At 40.3% G+C, this 23,104-nt stretch overlaps 1 protein-coding gene and 1 pseudogene across 1 annotated transcript; both read right to left on the reverse strand.

The window, feature by feature from the left end:
* Positions 1–295: 295 nt before the first annotated feature.
* Positions 296–7,456, reverse strand: LOC122074519 (3-dehydroquinate synthase, chloroplastic-like). The gene is made up of 8 exons (XM_042639379.1): positions 6,898–7,456; positions 6,403–6,553; positions 6,148–6,315; positions 5,841–6,067; positions 1,291–1,414; positions 1,000–1,062; positions 770–913; positions 296–678 (listed from the first exon to the last, which is right to left on the reverse strand). Exons 1-8 carry the CDS (start codon positions 7,260–7,262, stop codon positions 547–549), a joined length of 1,374 nt encoding a protein of 457 aa, XP_042495313.1. The 5' UTR covers positions 7,263–7,456; the 3' UTR covers positions 296–546.
* An 8,138-nt stretch (positions 7,457–15,594) lies between these two features.
* On the reverse strand, positions 15,595–17,309 carry LOC122072964 (annotated as a pseudogene).
* Between the last annotated feature and the right edge of the window lie 5,795 nt (positions 17,310–23,104).

Raw genomic sequence — 23,104 nt, forward strand, 5'->3', positions numbered from 1 at the left:
TGCTGCATGGGTAGAAAGATTGGGAATCATAAGAAGGCACTCCACCCGTAATTATCGGTACATGCTATTAAAGCTTTCCATCTATTTTAATCCCAGACAAGCCCTCGACAATAAGCCTATTCCACTCGAGTGTGTTGATTAATGTTCTTACCTGTCTCAATAACCATTTGAAGGTTTTCCTTCACAAGGCCACATATGGTTTCTCCATTTCAAAAGGATATGTACTCAGAAATTACTACGCAAAACATTTCTCAGAATGGAAAAGTAATGATGGGCAGGACAGGGCAAAAAGAAGTACAATAACTTGGAGATAAATTCATTACTCATATATGTGATCATGCCTTAAGTATTACATACAAATCAACAGGTATTAACTGTAAAATCTTTTAGACACTACACAAGTGCAGCCTAAAGGCTCTCAATGGTTTTGTTGAAGGCCAAGGGCAGCAGCCATCACAATTTGAATGCTGGGAAATAGCAACCTGCATTAAAAAAAATTGAGGTGAAAGCTACACATGCTTGGGAATGAACTCCATTGGGGTTATGTCAAGACTTGCAAAATGCACGCAGAGTGTCATCTAGGGCCTTTCTATCATAATCTCCAGTAAAAACACAGTTACCCAGAGGACCTTTCAGGAGGATAAGTCTAAGTAGTCCATTGGCGACTTTCTTATCAACCTACAGTGCCAAAAGAATAGAAAAGTACGTTCAGAACCAAACAAGTTTCAGCATCAAGGCAGGAAAATTTGCATAAAATTGCATATATTACCGCCATGTAAGATTTGAACATCTCCACAGTCATAACTTCAGGTGGGGTAGTGGGTAGATTTGCCTGTTGCAAAATATTGTAGACACGCTTCATGATTGATTCATCAATCCAGCCAAGGCGATACGACATGTCCACAGCCATGACCTGCAAACAGCCAAAGATGTGCTTTCTTCAGTGGCTCAAGAAAAAATGAGATTGAAGATAAAAATCAGTGAGGTTGAGTGCAGTACCGTGCCAGCTGCAACAGCTTCTCCATGGAGCCACTGGCCATAGCCAAACCCCGTTTCTATTGCCTGGAGAAAAGCATTCAATTAAATGAGAAGAAATCAATATGGATAGCGCTCAATGCCAGTTTTCCAAGTACCTTAATTTTGTAAGACAAAAGCCAGGAAATAATACTTACAAGCTAAGGGTTCTGTAAAGAGTTTTTGAAAAACCCATCAAATTTACAGACTTATTTGCAAGCAAAAATAAAGCAAAGAACCAAAGGAATATAATGACTAATTAAAGCATAAACTCACATGGCCAAATGAATGACCCAAGTTCAATGTTGCCCTCACTCCACCTTCCTTTTCGTCCAAGGCCACAACTTCAGCCTTGTTTTCACATGATCGCTTGATAGCATAAGCCAGTGCACTTGGGTCCCTACAACAAATCCATGATACTATTGTGAATAAGGGTAGAGTATCAGAGGAAACCACAATTAACCAAAATAACTTGTCAAGTAAAACAAATTTTTGTGTGTGTGTGTGTGGAAGGTGAGGAAAACAGTGTCCACTTAAGTGCTTCTGGTTAAGGCTTTTGTCCATACTCCATCCCATAGTTATCAATTCGGCCGAATAATTCACGAATTATTCGGCCGAACCGAATTTTAAAGAATTTTATCAAAAATTCGGACTGAATCCGAATTAAAAATAAAATTCTTTAAAATTCGCGACTTTTTCCAAAATGAATACAAATCGCGAATAATTCGGACCGAATCCGAATTAAACCGAATTATTCGGTCCATTTAAACATTATTTAAAAAAAAAAACCAAAAATAAAAATAAAAAAATAAAAAAACAATTGTAAAAAAAAAAAAAAAACCCCAATAAGATTTTTTGACCGCTTTTTTGACCGAATCCTTAAATTAATCGTCCGAATTATTCCAAATAATTCTCCGTCCGAATAATTCCCAAATCCGAATTTGCTAACGATGCTCCATCCACACTTGTTTGACAACTCATTGAGTTTAAACCAGTATTGGTCATTGTTAATATGTACTGCAGGGGGGTATACTTGTCCTTGGGTTTAATTTATCATCTTTAGTCTATCGCAAGTACATAGAGATATCCTTGCCTTGCAGGTTCTAATTATCGTAACCTCCTAATACATAACACGGTGAGGAGACTGCTGAATGATGCATTATGTTCTTCTCTATCGGCAGTCTATTCCTCTCTTCTTCTCTCTTCCTCTTCAACAATGCTGGTTCTGGTCTATCTTCTCTGATATTGTCACATGGTATCAGAGTGGGTTTTCACCGTATCCATGTGTCCACAGTATGTACAGCCACACATGCTGGGAGTGTTGGGAGTTTAGTCCCACATTAGTTAAAAATTAGCCTACAGTCCCCCTTATACAACTGGGAGTCCCTCCACGTACCAGTTCGAACTTTTGGTAAGGAAACTTTATATGGGGGATTGTTAAGATGTACCAGAGCACAGAGGGTGTACTTGTACTGGGTCCATTTTATTGTCCATATTTTGTTTAGTTTATCACAAGGACAAAGGGGTATACTTGTCTTTGCACTATTTTAACCTAATATATAACATGGTGAGGGGACTGCCAATAGATACATTTTGTTCTACTCTATAGGCATTCTATTACTCTCTTCTCTCTTCCTCTTCAACATTGCTATTTCTGGTCCATCTTTTCTGATATTGTCAGAGTCATAAGTCAACATAGGTAATTGTTGTGGATTTATTACAGACGAGAGGATATCCTGCCATGATTTCATTGTGAAGCCAGACAATTCTGAAGGAGATACAAGTATTCTCATTTTCTTCGGTTCACACTTTGACCATGGGACAGCCATGAAATAATTTTTCCATGCAAAATATCTAATTTATAAATATGGATAAAGGAAGCACGTTTCCAATCCAACCGGAAGAAGTAAATGAGATTAAATTTCTTCCACTAACAAATTTTTCTACTTTTAATGTTTAGACACACACTGATGCAGATTCTTCACCAAACTAAGGCTTGTTTTATTAGGAATAAGCCTAGGGTTGGGTTCCATACATGTTGGGCCTTTGATCCCATGTGTTTTGAATGTAATAGGCCACTTTTGTGGGCCTAAAAGAGGGGCTTTAAGGTTGCATACGGGATTACTAATTTGTTTCTTTTTTCATTAGTTTCCTTTTAAGTTGGGTTTAATTTAAGTTATATTTGTTTTCTTAAGAGTCAAGTTATTAGTTGAGTCAAGTCATTAGTAGTTAGTTTTCTTTTCAGCTAGTTTCTAATTTCAGCTTTTAGTAAGTATTGTATTAGGAGACTACATTAAGGTTTCCTCTTCTTGAGGAACCTTCTATTTTGTATTTATCTCCCCCATCAACATTATAAATAAAGAAGAGGCAGCTCCCAAAGCTAGAACGATTTTGATAAACAAATTAGTTGTCCTGAGGTGGGAAGCCCGAGAAGTCCTCTTCTTTTGCTTATCTTCTCTTCCACTCAATTAGTCAAGAATCTGCTACTGCTGCAACCATCTACAGCTAACTGATCCTGTCTTCTTCCACAGTTCTACCCAGGAAATCTTCTTAGTTCCCTATTTGATCCCCTGCTGCCTGAAACACTTTCAGCCATCCTCTGTGGCTGAAAATTGGATCGAACCTCCCTCCCACCTAGTACTACCTTTGATCCAAACCTGGTCCAATTCTGACCAGCCAATTGGGAGATATTCAAAATCTCACCAATTTTGTCTTCTATTGACCTATTCTGCCCAGATTTGAAATCAATACATCTGCCTTGATTTCTGTTGGTTTCTTTGGGTGTTGGATCATATCATCATCCGGATTTAGGCCTCTTACAGTTCCTGTTAATGCCCTATCATCTACTGTTAATTCTGTTCACAGATTCTTAACAGTTCTGTAATCGATTGGCTGTTATAGACTTGGTTTTCCCTTTTAATCCTGAGCTGCTTTGTGTTGCTGTTCTACTTTGGATATTGACTGTTCTTTGGTTTAAAAATCCTGCTGTTGTGAGCTGGTTTGACTTTTCAACTCAGCTTTACATTACTCCCCACCACCACCCCGCCCCCCCCCCCCCCCCAAAAAAAAAAAGCAAAGAAAAATAATCTTCTATCTCAACACCTTTAACCTCTCTTTTCCTACACCTACAAGTTGGGGTAAAAATGACTGATCATGGTAGAAGCATAAAATATATAAGAATCTATTAATAATTTCTTCCCATTATAGAATTCTTTTGGGCACTGCTAGTATAACAATTTTCTCTAGAGAGTAGAGTCCAATTTCAGTTAATAAGATATGAAGAAAAATCTTGTTATCTCAAGGGATAACACTATGAATGTTATCAATCAAGCATACTACATAAAACAGATTGAAGTCCTTAATTCTGTAGATTGAACAGCCAATGTTATTTCTTATTTTAAATATGAAAACATAAGAGATTAAATTAACCAAATACCAACGGATTCAGATTTAGGGATAAGAACATGTGAATCTTTAAAAGCAATATCCATGGGATACTGGATTGAGTTTGAATATCTGATGTAGAGCAAAGCACAAAGAAGACGGTTACTGTTCACACGGGTACTATTCATGAGGTACTGTTCACGTGAACAGTACTTTGGGGCCCAATATCTACAGTTGCCTTGGATGGGATGCTGCTAATAGTTGTTAGGATATTATATATTGGTTTCCATCTCAAAAGTTTCTACCTTCTTATACTGTTTTGATGCCTTGGACAGTCAGAAGATTTATTTCCTTTTAGCTTTGTTTCCTTTTTTTTTGTAAAACAGTATATTATCTTTCCTTTTTGGTTAGTTAGTCTAGGATAAACAAGCTTAGTTACTTGTTTTAGGAGTTTCTAAGTTTCTTTGTTTCCTTTTTTCTCTTATGTTTCTACTTATTACTTTCTTTTGAGGCAAACAACCTTGCCTATATAATGTATCAACTCTTAGTAGTTCCCAATGAAGATTGAAAGCTCGCTTTTGTGCAGATCATTGTCCTAAGAGAGTCTCCCACTGAGAGAGTCCATGTTAGGTGAGATGCCAAGGCTGAGATAGCCATCTATCCCCATCCCCCTTCTATCCATCGATTCCTCTTCTTCTCCCTTTCTTAATCTCTGTTTGCTGTGCATAACTGAGGCTATCTGATAGGTACTGGAGTTCTCATTGAAGTCCTCCACTGGTTTCTGATCTGCTGCTGATCAGATTGGCATTCTTCTTCATCAATTTCGAGTGCTGGTATCTACCAACTCTGTCACCAGTCGCTGCCTATATTTTGAAGGACCAAACAACATCTCAGACCTTCCCTTCCATAGAGGTTTCAAGCCCATCCAATATTCTGATGCATGGTATTTGAGTTTGTTACTAATTCCGTCCTCTTGTTTCTATTTTGGTTCCATGTTGATAACTACACATCAGGCCAGCACTCAGCAGTTGTGGCTTAGATTTGTAGGACCTAGTCACCTCCTTAGAACCCATATTCGATAGGAGTCTGAGGTTCATCAAGTGGCTGCTTGTTGATGTTCTGGTGTTCTTGAAATTTCAGGGTTTTATGACCTAACTGCTGCCTGCGATAAACCAACCTTGGTTTTTGATGTTTGCTGCCTATACTTAGATATCAGACTTGATTTCTTTATTTTATTTGGAGTTACTTGTTGGGGTTGGGTAGTCATACCTAGCCTTAACATTAATATGAAATGTAAAAAATTGAACTAAAATTAGGAAATTGCTAGTAAGCCTAGTATATCTGACTTAAAATCACAAAAGGCATTCCATATCCCACAATTAGTAAAAGATATTTCCCTGGAAAATTTTGGAAGATCAGACAAGTATCAGTGAGTCCGATACCTTGCTAATAAGGCCTGCATATTCTTCTCTTGCCATTCAAAAAACTCTGCATCCCTAATAAGCCCATATTTAACAACTTCAGCAAGACCTGAAGCTAATTCCCTATCAGGTAACGTGTTTAACGTGTCAATATCTACAAGCACACACTGGGGCTGGTAGAAAGCACCAATCAAGTTCTTCCCCAGCCGATGGTTTATTCCAGTTTTGCCACCCACAGAGGAATCTACCTGTAGAAAGGCACTTCAAACATCAACCAGATAGACAATGCTTGATGAAAAGAGAAAGGAAGAGAGGACCTCTGGCTGACCTGGGCCATTACAGTGGTTGGAATCTGAATGAAGTTTACACCACGTAAAAAAGCAGCAGCAGCAAAACCACACATATCACCAATCACACCGCCTCCAAGGGCCACAAATGTACAGCGTCGATCCAATCGCGACTCAATGGCCTTGTCGAAGATCTTCATGAGAGTATCCTAGAGAGAATATAAAAAGTAGCCAAATTAATAAAGATTCCTCCTATGACAAAAGAATTACCATGATCGAAGTCTTCAAAAACCTACCATGTCCTTATACTTCTCACCATCTGGTAAAATCACACTTTCAACAGAAACTTTTGAGTTTCCAGCAGTCAAAGCATTAATAACTTTATCAAGGTACAATGGTGCAATTGTAGTGTTGGTGACCACGAGAACTCGCTTCCCATGAACATGTCTGAGAAAATAACAACATTATATTGAACCCAGAGACTGAAAACACAAGAAAACCCATTCCATTCGTTTCTTTAAAAACCAAAAAAAAAAAAAAAAAAAAAAAAAAAAAAAGGCATAACGAATTGATTGCAATATCTGGGTTTACTTTTGCGACCTAGATCAGACTAGAAGGAACAAAGAGACAGGGAATCTTAAGATAAAAATAACAATTGAAATCCGCAATTGGTACAGACTTGCAGACCTCGATCGCAAGATGAAACCATGAGAAGCATAAATTAACCAAGAGATGAATTCAACTAGAAATGAAGAATAAGATATAGGGAAAAGGAAAAATAATGGAATTACCGCTGAAGAAGATCGGGTTCATCAAGAAGTCTGGTTCCAATATATATGGGATAGCTTCGATCCCCCAAATTGACATCAACAATAGTAGAAACATTAGAGTCGGTTTTAGGCGGCGACTGCTCCATTACCTCAGCCGGAGTTGCCGTTGCCGACACCGTGGATCGAGTTCGATCACATTTCAAGACAGGATCCACGATCCGATTACTCCCCAACAAACCGGAGGAGAGTAATGAAGGCCTAGGATATGACACAGTTGGATTCCGGCACCGGAGAAACAGATGGCATGTATCCGATGGAGAGAGACAGGGGCTAGTAGAAGGTTTAAGAGAGAAGCGAAGGGTTGGAAGAGTTGCAGAAGAAGCCATGGAGTAGAATCCAAGAGAGAGAGAGAGAGAGAGAGAGAGAGAGAGAGAGAGAGGGTCTATAAGACACTCTCCGATTTACTCTCTTTCTCTGGTGAACGGTGGTGAAGTGCAGAGGCGGAGGGTGACATGGATTAAGGATAAATAATAGAAAAAATGGGTTGGTGGGGAAGAGGGGTTGGTGAGATTGAAGACGTGAAGTCCGCGGGTTGTGTAGTACCGGTGGGTTTACTGTTAAACACTTGGACACTGTTGTCTTAACAATAATTAAACAGAATTTTTAAGAACATGACTGAATTCTTTTTTGGGTAACGGAACATGTCTGAATGAAGCGCTCAAAGAGTTGGGACCGGGGGCAAAAAGACCACGGATCAGGTTCGACCAAAGATGATATTAGGAAAAGTTGTTGGGAATGATTTGGATTGTCCCGGTCTTGACTCATGTATGATATTGGATAGAGTCTATTGAAAGGAAAATATTCATATAGTTGAACCCATTTAGTTGAGAATTTCTTGACGTGATCAGTTGTGCATATTTACTCTTACTTTCATCTTTCTACCCTCACCTTTCTATTTCATCTACTATCTTTTCATCTCTTCATTCCCTTCTTTTTTATTTGGACATATGTTTTCCTTATTTTTGTTTTGTATTGATCCATGTAGGTTGTTGTGGCCAAAATATGCGACCAGTAATAACATGACCTACCGAGCAATGTGGAGATAGTTGAACAGCCTAGGCCTAACGAGGTTGTCCATGGTTCACTCAACCTCGGGCAGACGCCCAAGACAGAAGCCAATTGGTCGAAATAGTTAAGGGAGCATCAATCGCCGAACAACTAGGCCAATACCAAGGTGGAAGAGACGTCACGTGCCGGTCACTCACATGGCTGCCCGAATTATTGAATGAACCCAACTGTATGAGCTTGGATTGAATAACAGGTTCCCAGGAACTCTATACATCGGACAACAGACACAGGATCTATTGCTCGAGGCAAGTAGCTCGATAACCACGCCATTTATCCTTTGCCGCTTGGCTTAAAACCTCAATAGACCACCATCAAGATATGTCCCAAAAAAGGGATTAGCCAAACCTGATTCACAGGATGTACGTTACAGAACGAATCCTAGTGGGATTCTCACTAAAATGTTGAATTTCCCCTTGAAGGAAGGAAATCTCGCCATATTCTCCGGGATATGGCCAATACAAGGAGTTCTCATAATGGCAGCATCCTCCATATCGCTTTCCTATTACAACTTTTACTATATTCAGACTCCTACCTGTAAGAGGAAGCTACCAAAGTGGGACTCTCAATCGATGGTTGCCATCTTCAACTATAAGAACCCAAGTAAATCTCTTTCTAGAGGATTGATATTTTTCCATTCTTACTGAAACTTTCTATCTGTGAAGAATTTGACTTAGGCATTGGAGAGTCCCTCGTCGAATCAGCTCGACACTCACTCTCTCGTGTTTGTTCTTCTGTGCAGAATATGAAGACTGCCTATGTGCAATTTCTTGACACAACATAGGCGATCCCATTAAGTTATGATAAGGCTGAATTTGTTGTTGTCTAAATGAATAGTTCACCAACTATTCAATGGTCATGTTTGGTTGTTAAGAAATGAATAGAAAATAAAATAAATTAAAAAAAATTTTGAATTTGAGAAGAGAGATAGATACATGAATCAATTATTGCATCATGATAAAAAAAAAATGTGATAAAGCTATTGAATTTGGGAGTTACACCATTTTGGAGTATCCTTCACCATTTTTGTCATGTATAATGGTATGACGTACCATTGCATGAATTACTGTGGAACTCCTGTGGAAATGTGATAGAAGCTTTACTTCCCTCACGATAAAATTTCTTACTTGCAATTAGACTCTTTACAATGTTGAAATGATATTCTGCAAGGGGCAAGGTTCTTGCACGCATATTTTTTATAATCAATTCCACCACTCTTACTATAACTGCAACTTTATCTAGTAGATGGCAGTTATATTAATGTGTAAATTCAATGAACATTTTGTCATCATGTCCTAGGATTTTATCCCACTTTCGAGTAGGGATGTCAATCGATCGGGCCAATCTAGTGTCAGTCGGGTCTAATCACGCTTCCTCAGTTTTAGAGCTTGCACCATGATTGACCCCTTTAAGTAATCGAACCTCTTATGCTAAGCATAGTTCCATTTATAAACTGTCGATGAGATACTAGTCTTTGATTGAATTAAACGGGCCTTAATCGGGCTTTAAAACGTGCTAATGATACATTTATCTTTGAACAGGATAAATCTCCTTATTAGTTAAGGATTGAGTTAGTAGGATTTTCCTTTTCTAGTGTGGGAGTCTCTGTTTTGAGTTTTCAATATAAGTCTACAAGGGAGGCCAGCATTGTACGGGAATTTCAATTGAAAAGGTCACTGCTGCTCTCCTTCTCCATTGGTGAAGAAACCCTCGTATTTTACCAAGGCTAGTAGGTGTCTGAACCAAGGTGTGAAGCCCAGTTGTTTAATTTCTGTTTATTAACTTGTAAAGTTCTGGAATTTCCCATAACTCATGTTCTTGTGCAACTGATTTGCTACTCTGGATTTGCGGATTCTTCTATTTTCCTTTTGCCATCGACAAGAAAGTTCCAAATCTGGAATTTCTGCAAATTTTCTGTTCTAATCACAAATCTGATTCCAAATTTTTCCAATTGAATTTCTTCTCCATCCAACTCTGTAGTAAATTTCAGATTCTGATCTTGGATGTGTGAAGTCCTATTTCAAGTAGGATTCATACACGACTTTTTTTGCATGAAATCTGTCTTAGGGGAATACGACCATTATAATCCTTCAATATTTTGACCATGCGTCCAGAAATTGTCAAAGCTTAGTAAAACGCTCTTAACCAGCTTTAAACGGGCTTTGAGGGGGTCCACCTGCACAATAGTAAGGGTGTAAATTTGGCCCCAAGAGCTCCGGCCCACCCAACGCACTACTGAGAATTCTAGAGATGGGGTTGAGCTTTTCAACATAGTGGCCAGCTAGCTAGGGTTGTAATTCCAGGCCCGGGGTTAGGCCAAGATAGGCCTAAGCTGGGGCAATGGGTTGAACTCTGATATATATTTAAAATATCCTAATTTATTTTAGATCAATTCAGGCTTTGGGCCATGAATTGAATATCATAATATACATATACCATTGATTTACTAGAAATCATATGCATATCTAGGTTAAATAAATATTATTATTATTATTTTTATATTTTTGTGTAAAAATTAACTTGAAAAATATAAAAATAAGGCCAAACTCAGGCCGCCTTGAGCAGGACAAGGCCGGGCTGAGATGTTTTAACTGACCCTAGGGCTACTGAACCTTGGTGACTTCGAGCAGAGCCTGTGCTTTCATAAACCTGACCCCGCCCAGATATTTGAATTGGATTATGTAACAATGGCTATTGTTTTCACTATCAGATTGCCTGTATGTATCGGTTCTTGCACAACTGATATCGATACCTTACCGATATCGATCTGATTGTTTTTATATTTAAAAAAAAAATGGGGTTCTTGATCTTGTATCTCCCTGATATGGCCGATATGGATAAATATCAATCTCGGCATCATATTGGTAGTGACTGATGCCGGTTGCAATACCTTGAATAAAACCCTGCTGGGGAGAATCCAAATAGTCCTCCAATGGACAAAGGATCCATCACTATCAATGACGGATGGTGGGCTGCTCCAGTGGCTATCACTGATTCCGACTATGTTTTTTTAATAGAAATAACAGCAAGGTTAGGCCCATTTTATTTTTGGACATTTCCTAACAAGGGCCCATAATCTGACTGGGCTGGGCCCCTTCACTTACTCAGATTTGGTGATTGGGACGAATTGTAGTTTCTAGTGTAACTTTGTCTTTTATTCTGTTAACAAAACACCTATCACTCTTGTTCCTTTCTCCATCACAATATCACACAATAATCACATATCCTACAATCCTACCTGTTTGAATGGCCCAAATATAACTATCAGAAAAAAATATTGCCCAAAAAATTTCTCAAAGGGAAGAGAGAGAGAGAGAGAGAGAGAGAGAGAGAGAGAGAGAACAAATATGTAAAAAAATCCAATTGTATCTAGTGACATGTTCATAGAGGGCACTGATCCATCCTTGCATTTGTTTCTGTATTAGGCACATTCCAAAAAATTTAGGGAAAACACATTTTGAAAATCTTTGCAGTTGTAACAGATTTTGTAACTAAAAACTTGAAATGATTAGGATTGGTCATATGAGCATCTTGGTGTATGAGATTATTTACAAGAGATTTATTTAATATTTAAAATCTTGATTGCAAGTTCCTTTTTTTTTTTGTCCTAAAATTGAAAATTTAAGTATTTTCGATATTTTGGTGAGATTTTTTGATCAATTTCTTCAAGTAATTATCTATGCATGCTGGTATAGATTTATTGCACTTAACGACTAACCTAAGAAGAGGTGTATTTGAAGGTAAATTTTAGTAAATATGAAACATAGGAGGCATATTTAAGTTTTTTTTTTGGATAGAAAGATGATCTATTGAACTTGTCCTCCTTAAGCTTCTTGGGTTTGCTGAGAAATGGGTTCAGTGGACCATGCAGTGTGCTTCCATTGTATCTTACCACATCAAGGTTCATGGTAGCATTATTGGCCAGGCCATTTCTATTGTGGGGTCCACCAGGGGTGCCCTCTCAGCTCTTATGTTTTCATCACCTGTCAAGAAGCATTATCCTGCTATCTTTTGCATGTTGAGCTCTCCCATCAAATCTCTGGAATCAAAACCAGAAGATCGGGTAATATGGTCTCTCATTTGCTCTTCTTTGATGAATGTTTGATCCTTTTCTAAAATCAGTAGTCATGAGAGTAGATCTATTTTGCCTTTATTGAGGGAATAATGTTAGGTTTCAGGCCAGGAATTAAACTACAATAAGTCTAGTGCTCTCTTTAGCCCAAATGTATACCCAAATGTTGAAAGGAAGGTTCCAACTATTTTGGATTTTAAAGTGGTCCCCATCCATGGGAAATACGTTGGTCTTCTTACAGAGTTTGGTAGATCACAGAAGTCTCTGTTCTCAAGTTTGGTTGAAAGTGTTCAATCCAAACTAGCTGGTTGGAAAGAAAACCTATTGATTGCCACTGGGAAGGAAGTTCTAATCAAATCCGTTGCCACTAGCATTCCCCTATACCCCACGTCTTTATTTTTGCTTCTCATTTCCATTTGCAAGAAACTTAATAAGATGCTTAGGCACTTCTGGTGGAAAGATACTAGGGGAAAGGGTGTCTTTTGGATAAGTTGGGATAAACTCTGCAAGAGCAAGACCTTTGGGAGGTTAGGTTTTAGGATTTTAGGTGTTCCAACTTAGCTTTTCTTAGCCCGACAAGGCTGGAGGCTACTATAAGAGAGGGAAACCCTTTGGGCAAGAATTCTTTAAGGAAAATATTTTCCAAATTCCTCATTTCTCCACTTTAACTACATAGTGCAAAAACACTATCCATTTTTCCATTAGTTGGAATCCACTTTAGCTACATAGCTCAGATGCGCTGCCCTTTTTTTTTTTTTTTTCATTTCTTGGAACCTATTTGAGCAACATAGCACAGAAGCACTGTCCAATTTCTATTACTTGGAATCCACTTCTGACATATAGCGAGGAAGCGTTATTCAAATTTCTTAACCCATAATCATTATCCAATATCATAAAGTGGAAGCTCTGCTGAATTCTCACTCCTCCAGGAAAGAAATAAGAAAACCAAGTTTTGACCCTGAGTTGGAGAAATTTGTTCAAAAGTTCAAGCTATATAATAGGTGATTTTCCCCTATTTAGTAAGCATGTAGTTCCTTTTGTTATTTCATGTAACCTCATGCATGGTAGTATAATTATCATTTTATGTGATTATATAACTTAGCTAACATGTTATTTCTTATTATTTTAGGTGGATAAGTTAAATAAATCTAATTAATTTTTGTATGCAAGGTAATGTCTATTATTGCATGTGTATAAAGTGGAACTAAACTCTATTATCTCATGTATGTTCAAATTAAGTTTCATTATGTCATGTAATCGAAATTAACTTTCTTTAATTTGATAGGTGAAGTACTTTATCATTTCATGTGATAAAACTAAAAGCTTATCATTTTATGTGATTTCATAAGAAAAGCAACTATGATTGCATGTGATTTTAAATATCATTTCATGTCATTTTGTGATTCCATGTAAGAAAACATGTTAATGATAGATTTCATTATTTCATGTGATACATACATATCCATTTTATTAAGGTTTTGTTGAAATAAATATAGTATTTATATTGGCATAGTAGTAATAAATTTCTCAGGGGAGAATATTTGAAATCCAAGCATCTGATAAAAAGATCGAAATTTTTGGGCGAGATGGGTGCCTAACATTTTCTCATACTCGTAATCTGACACAAACCCATACTCCTGCAATAGACCAAATAAGAATTCAAATTTGGGCGTTCAGTCCTTTCAGCAGAATTAAATTCCCTACTCAAGCTTGATCATTCAATCAATATCGGGCTCATCAATAGGGTTCTAGGCACTAAATCACTTTCCCACACTCGTAATCTGACACAGACCCATACTCCTGCAATAGGCGAAATATGAATTAAAATTTGGGCGTTCAATTGTGACACCCAAGAATATGGCAAGTACTAGACCTGCCTGGGAGATCGGTGAGGTGTCCCCATCAAGAATACGACAAGTACCAGGGGGTTTGGGAGATCGATGAGGGTGTGCAAACTTTAGTCTCACATCGCCTAGGGAGAGATTACTGGGTTAGTTGATAACCTCTAGCCTCTTTAACATTGCACAATGTATTTTAAAACCTTGAGGCTCATGGGCCAAAGAGGACAATATTGTGCAAGGTTAATGGGGCTGGGGCATTACAAATGGTATCAGAGCAGACCCCAACAGCATGTGGGGCCACAATGGGGACATTGTGCCAAAATGGGGGAAGTTGTAACACCTAAGAATACGACAAGTACTAGACCTTTAAAGCCTTGAGGCCTATGGGCCAAAGAGGACAATATTGTGCAAGGTTAACGGGGTCAGGGTGTTACAAACCTTTCACTAGAATTAAACTCCCTTCTTGAGTTTGATCCTTCGACCAATATTGGGCTTATCAATAGGATTCTAGACACTAAATCCTAGGTGGCGACTCCAAAAATCGTGTTTTTTCTTATCCTCTTCATGTTGTCTAGAAGATAGAGGAGGAAGAGACCGATCTCTAATCTTTATTCTCACATCCTTTAATGGAGTTAGTTCCTCCCTGGATTGGGAAACTCTCTTTATTGCAAATGACATTTTATCTCTTTTTCAGGTCTTTCTTCTGTTGTTTTCAAATTGCTCAACAAAAGAGGACAGTTCTTAGATGTAGGCTCTTCTAAGTTAAGAATCTCTAGAACTTGGTGGCCAACACCCCGCCTTCTTTGTAAATGTTTCTTTTGTTGACAAGAGATTCTCCATTGCTAACTTCTATTAATATAAAGGTAAGTCTTTTGTCTCAAAAAAAAAAAAAAAAAAAAAAAAAGAAAAAAGGGATAATGCACGAAAACATCAATACAAACACCCCAAAACAGTAGAAAAAACCTTCGACACACTCAATATATCTTAAAGTACAAAGAGAAATTCATGCATAATAAAATATGTTTAAAATGATGGAAATGCCTTTAGGACTGAAGCCTAGAGGAATATTAAATAAAATATATAAAAATCCTAAAAAAATAAGAAAAAAAAGTGGTGAAAAAGTATCTACTAGAATATGAAAACAAAATACTAAAACCATGCATGTGATGAGAAAAACCCTAACAGGATGGCAAAACCCCAACCTAATGGTTGAATGGTGAAGAAAACCAATATGCAAAAAGAAATAAAAAGGTAAAAGAAAACCATTATGCAAAACAAGTGATACCTAAAACCACAATAGTTCACTATGATGATCATAAAACTATCATCTTTCCATGATCTCCTCAATAAATAAATAAATAGCTTATATCGTTGATTTTCCTAGTATAAAACCAAAATCCTAATTACTTGTCTCGGGAGAGTTTCAACAACTCTATCCCATAATTTCATAGTATAACTCAAAGTTTTATGCCTCTATAATTATTATAACTTTGAATATCATGTTTTATTTTATAAATTAGAATCACAATGTTGCTCTTCCATTAATTTGGAATAATTTCTGTACTCGTAGTCTTTTTTTTCAACTAATGGTAACATCAAATGCATTAGAACTTCATTGTTCACCTTTGTAAATACAAATGCAGAGTTTCAAAGATAAAATGATATTTTCTAAGATATATATAGCTAGAACATAAACTAAGGCATGGCTTAAAAGCATAAGAATTTATCAACACCGGAATTTGCTTCCCTTGTGAGAAACTTCATGCAGATGGGTGGTTGAATCCCAGCCAAAGCAAGAACTGAATTGGGCAAACTCCAAAGCCCATCCCCCCACATATCAAACCAGAAGCCACTGCAAGTCCAAATGCTTCTGCATCGGCTTTGTTAACCTTTCCCCACACAAATAGTATTAAGCTCCCAAACACACATGTCAATTGTAAAGTAGCCTCCAAGGTAGAATGGTATAGCCATGGCCATTGGGAGTGGAATAAATTTTTCCCATTTCTTTCCTACTGAAGATCTAATCAAGTTCACAAGAAAGGTTGCAGCAAAAAAGGCATAGCAAAGTTGAAGGCAATGCTTTGGTAGGCTCAAGAACCCTTCAATCCCCAATATTGACATGTTGCAGTAGACAAGAGCATTTGGGGCAAGGTGTTGAGACCCTAAGACACCAAGATCATGGAAAGCCTTGTAGAAGAGCCAACAAACACAAGGGGAGATAATACAACTCATTGTAGTCCCAATAATCTGGCTCACAAACATGGAACGAAGTGAAGTTAATGGTAGGTACCCAATCTTGAAATCCTATATGAGATAAGAGACTGTGGCAACAATGTTCATCATAACCCCATAAGTTGCAAGACCTACGAGAACTCCACCATTAGCGACCCCTACCATGCACCAATGGTAAAGATGGCAAGCTTCCCGTATGTTGAGGCTATGGACCAATCAATGAGTCCATAGCCATATGCATTGCAAAAGGCTAAGGTCGGTGCAAAGATGTAGATGACAAAGACATGGTACCACTTGAGTTGGTGAAAAATGTAAGGTAGTGTGTTGGCGGAGATGGCAGCGATGGTGGCATAGCATTCTAATGCAACGCAAGATGGTATTTGATCTTTGAGGAAGAGGTCTGTTTGCCGCTCATTATCATAGGAGAGATGTGGGTTCATGGAAGCAGAGGTGCCATCAATGGGAAGATCTCCAGTTTTTTGTGAGAGTATTGTTGAAACAAGCTAGAGAGAGTTTGACAGAGGACCATCAATTATTTATAGAGACCATCTCCTAGGATCATGGCAATAGCAATGAAAATCTTGTAACTTTGTCAATCTTGGGAGCTACTAGAGGGAAGATCTGCAGGATACCAATCGCCCTTTTTGGTTTCAATGAGAGGCCACATAATACCCCATGAGAGAATCGATCCAACTAAAATAGAAATGTTTATAAGGTAAGGACAACTCATCCCAGTTCCAACATATGCAGCAGAAAAATCGAATTACATCCTTCTCTCAAATGCTTTGAGATTGAATGTAGGGAAGTTTGAGAATCCATAACCATCCCCTCCAGTGAAGAACCATTGGAAGAATGCCCACAAGAAACTGAATGAGAAGAACTTTCCCAACTCCTTGACTTCCCAACTCCTTGACTTGCTTCTTAGCTAATTTTTCTCCTTGTGGAGTGTGAAAGCTGTTGATAAGATGTACAGTTGCAGTACCACTCGGATAGACCAATTTATATTCTATGGCCATAATCTTCCGAAGAGGAACCACAGAGAAGAGACCAAGGAAACTAACAATAAAGAAAAACCCAATGATCCATCCCAAAGATGTATTCTTAATGTTCTGTTCTCTGTTGATTTCTTTAGCAATAGCATGACTCATTGCAAAGAGGTAACTCCCAAACCACCACTAAAGGCAATGCCGGAGGAAGCAACGACACAAGTTTGAATGATGTTATTCTTTTGCCTGGTAAAAGCTTGCTTGAGCAACTCAGATTTCTCCAATAACTTGGTCTATGTCTTGACAAAGAAGAACCCAAGAAGCCCAACACCAACATTGAGGGAAGGGATGACCCCAGTGGTGAGGTTAAGCTTCATAACAATGATGCTAAATAGAACACTTAGAACGAAGCTAACCATGAAGGCCCTGATGGTTAGGTGTTCCTTCCATAGTGGAACCGCCTTAGTATCAAAGACCTGTTCAATTGAAAAGGTCTTTGTTTCCTCCACATTCTGCTTTGGCTCTTACCTATTCTCGACAGTTTGCATCATTGTGGATGTGGAAACTCCTCTTTGGCATCTAGTTTTTCAAGCTTTGTATTCCCCTGTATATGGGTTTTGGGGGGTTTTAAATGAGAAATGTTGGAAAAAAGGATATGACTAATGGAAATTTTAAACGACAACCATAAATGGTGTGATCTTTGTACACATAATCATATGAAATAATTTATTTTATTTACTTTTTGATTGGTATAGATGATGTATACATCAAAGAACCCTCAAAAGAGGGAAAGATGTTCCTAAGCAGGTAGGACAAGCCCACCAAACAAAGGAATGACCAGCAAACATAATTAAAAGGAAAAAAGTTACATCCGGTAATAAGTATCTAACTCAAGATCCCTCCTAATAAGATCATTAGGGAACTGAAGGGGGAGCCAAATAGTCTCTATCATAAAGGTTAGAGAGGAAGCTAAATAACCTATAGGTTGATTTTGTTCCCTCCAAATATGCTTAAATTCCTTACACCTAAGAAGGGAAAGAGATAGAGGATATTACTCCTGGAAACCTGCACATTCCAAGACCACTAATTTTCCTATTCAAGATATCAATGGCAACCATGGAATCGGACCTAATGGAGACCTTAAAAAACCCTTTCTCAATGCACAACATTTACTCTCATTGAATAGAAATCATTTCCATTGCAAGAGCTGAAGAGTCCACCCCTAGCCCCACCCCGCATAGGCAAGAATTGGGTACCTGATACAGCCAAATTGATTGCCCAATATGGTAAGAACACGTGGTATCTAAGTAGAGGACACGTGTTGCTCACCTGTTAGAGTTTGTAAGGAGTCTGACTGCGTCAACCCCGTGGAGAGAATATTCCCCACGAAGGGGATAAGATGTATTCGAGTAAGACTCGAAGAGGAAAGGAGGCGGATCCGAGGAGGACTCCTCCAAGGAAAAGAGAAACCCTAAACCCTAAGGACTATAAAAGAGGGCCCAAGCAGAGGAAGAAAGGTATGCAGAAAAACCCTCACCATTACCCTTGTGAAAAGCTGTGCGGCCGATCTCTAACTTGGGCATCGGAGGACTAACCCCGGATAAACATCTGGGCCTCTGCCTTCTGTATTTGTGCAGGATCAGCTCATACGGATTTTCGGCAGCAACAGATTGGCGCCGTCTATGGAAAAAGACAGTAATGGTTGGGAGAACCTACAATCGTAAGAAGACGAGAGCAACATCAAACATGAACATAGGGGAGGAGGAACCTTCAGGAGGGCTCCCTCCCTCGATGGAAATTGGACGAGAAAGGGGAAACGATGATCGAGAAGGTTCCGTGAGGTACCAGCGTTCGGTCGGATATTCGGTGCGTGGAGATAGTAATCCTCCGCCCCCTCCTGGAGAGCAGGAATATGTGACAAGGGAGCAGTTTGAAGTCCTCTAGGAGATATATGACCGAATGGCCGAGGCAATGAAGGAGGTCTCCAAAGCTGTCTCTTAGAAGACCGAAGGAGCACTGTGAGGCCCCCTTATCCAGCCCGAGAGAGCTCGAGACGAGGACTGAAGCAGTATAGGATCGATAAGGTCTGGTCATAATTTTTGAAACTGAGCAATCAAGGAAAGTCCTCCACCCAGGGGAAGGACGCGGCGTGCCGCCGGAGATCGACATGGGGAACCATGCCAAGGAGACGAACAGAGACACGAGGACTCGGGGTTAAAGCAGATGATCCTGGACTTGAAAGATGAGATCAAGAAGGTGGCAGAAAATCAGACGGGAGCTCACGAGCCAGACCTCACTAATGACACGGCTCTAGCTGATGAGTCATGAGGGACCCACTCCTAATCGGCTTTCTCCTACCAAAGTATTACACCTATGACCGGTCTGGGGACCCCGTCGATCATCTAGAAGGCTTCAAGGTCGCTCTGCAGTTCCAACGAGTCTTGGAAAACATCATGTGTTGCGCCCTGCCATTGACGTTCAGAGGAGCGATAAGGCTATAGTACAACTGTTTGGTGACAAAGTCGATCCACAACTTCAGCGATCTAAGTTACTTCTTCGTGAAGGGACTCTCCAGTAGCCAACCCCTTCAGAAGACCACGTTGAACTTGACCAACATCAAGCAGCATGAAGGAGAATCACTGCGAAACTATATGAAGCGCATCCAACAAGAGAAGATCACGATCAGAGGCTTGGACCCAAAAGAAGAGTTCACAGCCCTGCTGGGAGGCGTCAAGGATAAGGAGCTGAAAAGGTCTTTGGTGAAGCATACACCGAGGAACCTGGTCGAGTTGAGAGCTCGGTGCGATAAGTACATCCAGATGGAAGAAACCCTTTAAGCCGATGAAGAAGCTAAAAGGAAGACGGGAAGGAAAAGGATCTCAAGGGGTGACGAAAAACCCTCCGAAGAAGGCAAAAGACGAAAGTCTGAGTGCGGTCGGACACCCAGTCCACCAAGGAAGTTCGAGAAATACGCACCCCTAAACCGGAGACGAACGGATGTACTGATGCAAATAAAGGACTACCCAGATGCCAGAGCCATGAAGTGGCCAGGGAAGATGGGACGACACCCCGAGAGACGTAATATGGACAGATATTGCCACTTCCACAGGAACCACGACCACGACACCGAAGATTGTTAGCACCTCAAGGGGGAAATAGAAGGAATGATCCAAAGAGAATATCTAGGCCGATTCGTGGACTGCGAAAAGGAGGATGCCCAAGACGGTAATGACCGTAGGGACAATCATCGGAGAGATGGCAGAGGCCGTTATGAAAGAAGGGGGCCAGCCTGCAGAGGCAATCAGGAACGGCTAAGGGACCGAACACCCGAGGAAGCTGACCATCGCTTCCAGGATGAGAATAAGAGCCCAACTAGGGTTATAGCGACAATCTGTGGAGGCCTAGCTGCTAGAGAAAGTTCAATCTCGGCCAGGAAAGCAAAAGCCTATGCGAGAAGCGTACATGTGGCTGAATGGTCGAACAAGAAGGCGAGGACAGGGATGGTTATTTCCTTCTCAGATGACGATCTGGAAGGGGTGCACACTTTGCACGACGATGCCCTGGTAGTCACCATAACCATAGCGGATTGCAAAGTGAAGAGGATCTTAGTGGATAATGGCAGTTCAGCTGATATCCTGTTCCTTGAGGCTTTCCAAAAGATGGGCCTCGACGAGGGAAAGTTGAAGAAAGTCGAACACCCATTGCAGGGATTCTCCGGCGTCCCAGTAAAAGTGGAGGGATCGATTGAGTTGCCAATAAGAGCCGACACCAGAGATCGCCAAGTAACAATCATGATCAACTTCCTGGTAGTAGGTGTTACCTCCGCATACAACGCCATACTAGGGAGGGTTGGTTTGAACTTACTAAAGGTTGTCATCTCCACACCCCATCTCAAGATGAAATTCCCAACCAAGAACGTTGTCGATGAATGTCGAGGCGATTAGGAGGCATCCTAGAGGTGCTACGCCACTACCATGTGGGGAAGAGAAAAGGCGGGCGAGGCACTCCAGATAGAAGATCTGTGCGATGATGCCAGTTATCAACGGGGGAAACCGACTGAGGATCTGGTACAAGTTGAGGCCGAAGAGGGGGATAACGCTTGGCAATTTTAAATCGGGGCTACAATGCCATGGCAACAATGAGAAAAACTAGCCTCATTCCTCCGAAACAACTCTGACGTCTTTGCCTGGTCGGCTTCAGACATGCCTGGAATGGATCGAGAGGTAATAGAGCATCATCTGAATATCAACCCGACAAAGAAGCCAGTGCAATAGAAGAAGTGGACTTTCGCCCCCAAAAGGAAGTAGAAAATAGATGAAGAAGTAGAGAAGTTGCTGAAGGCCCAGTTCATCCGCGAGATCTAATACTCGGAGTGGATATCCAACGTGGTAATGGTCCTGAAGGCAAATGGAAAGTGGAGAATTTGCATCGACTTCACCGACCTGAACAAGGCCTGCCTGAAGGACGGATACCCCCTATCGAAAATAGACCTCCTCATTGATGCCACGACAGGATACAAGGCGCTGAGCTTCATAGATACGTACTCGGGGTACAATCAGATTACGATGTCAGAGGTTGATGTCCCGAAAACATCCTTCGTGACCGAGGGAGGACTGTACTGCTATGAAGTCATGCCCTTCGGGCTAAAAAACGTAGGGGCCACTTATCAAAGGTTGGTGAATAAAATCTTCAAGGGGATGATCGGTAAAACCATGGAGGTATACGTGGACGATATGCTTGTAAAAATCCTGAAGGCAGAACAACACATTCAAGACTTAGAAAATGCATTCTAGGTGCTGAGGCAGTACGACATGAAGCTAAACCCGACAAAGTGTGCATTCGGAGTAGCCTCGGGAAAGTTCCTCAGCTTCATTGTCTCGGAGAGGGGAATTAAAGCCAACCCGATGAAAATACAAGCCATTCGAGATATGAGGTCACCCCAGAATGTGAAGCAAGTCTAGGAGCTAACAGGCAGAGTCGCCGCCCTAGGGTGATTCCTATCTCGATCGACTGACAGATGCCTCCCCTTCTTCAGAGCCTTGAAGGGATCCAAGAAGTTCAAGTGGATGGAGGAATGTGAAAAGTCCTTTGAACAAATAAAGGAGTACCTGGCCGCACTCCCACTACTAACAAAGCCAAACGCTGGGGATACTTTACAATTGTACCTTGCTGTATCAGTAGTAGCTGTAAGTGCAGACTGACGAAGGAAGAAGGAAGGCAACAATGGTCAATATACTACGTTAGTTGAACCCTGCTAGATGTCAAAACAAGATATAGAAAGATGGAGAAAGTGACATACGCCCTGGTAACGGCGGCAAGAAAGCTGAGGCCCTATTTTCAATCGTATACGGTATGCATGCTCACAGACCAGCCCCTGAAGAAGATACTGCAGCGGCCGGATATGTCCGGTCACCTGGTAAACTGGGCCATAGAGTTGGGAGAATTCGACATCTAGTACAAATCGAGAACCGTAATAAAAGCACAAGTCCTCGCAGACTTCATAGCCGAGACGACGCTCCCTGACGATCCCGAGGAATCTTCTGAGGACCAAGCCATTGTACATGGATGGTGCTTCCAACAGTGCAGGAAGCGGCGCAGGGATCATATTGGTTAGCCCAAAGGTTTCAAGATAGAGTACGCCCTACGGTTCGACTTCGATGCCTCCAACAACGAAGCAGAGTACGAAGCATTAATAGCCAGAATTAATTTGGCATGGGCTTTGATGGTACAGGAGCTGGTGGTGCATAGTGATTCACAGCTTGTGGTATGACAGGTGAATGGAGACTACGAAGCCAATGAACAAAGGATGGCAGGGTACTTGAAGACAGTGCGAGAAAGAATAACAACCTTCAAGGAATTCGAGGTAAGGCAGGTTCCACGAGAAGAGAATGCTAGCGTAGACGCACTGTCACAGTTGGCCACCTCTGACTTTGCAGACCTTAGACGATCGGTGTATTTTGAAGTGCTACCAC

This window comes from Macadamia integrifolia, chromosome 3 (assembly GCF_013358625.1).
Source record: "Macadamia integrifolia cultivar HAES 741 chromosome 3, SCU_Mint_v3, whole genome shotgun sequence".
In the NCBI taxonomy this organism is placed as follows: Eukaryota; Viridiplantae; Streptophyta; class Magnoliopsida; order Proteales; family Proteaceae; genus Macadamia; species Macadamia integrifolia.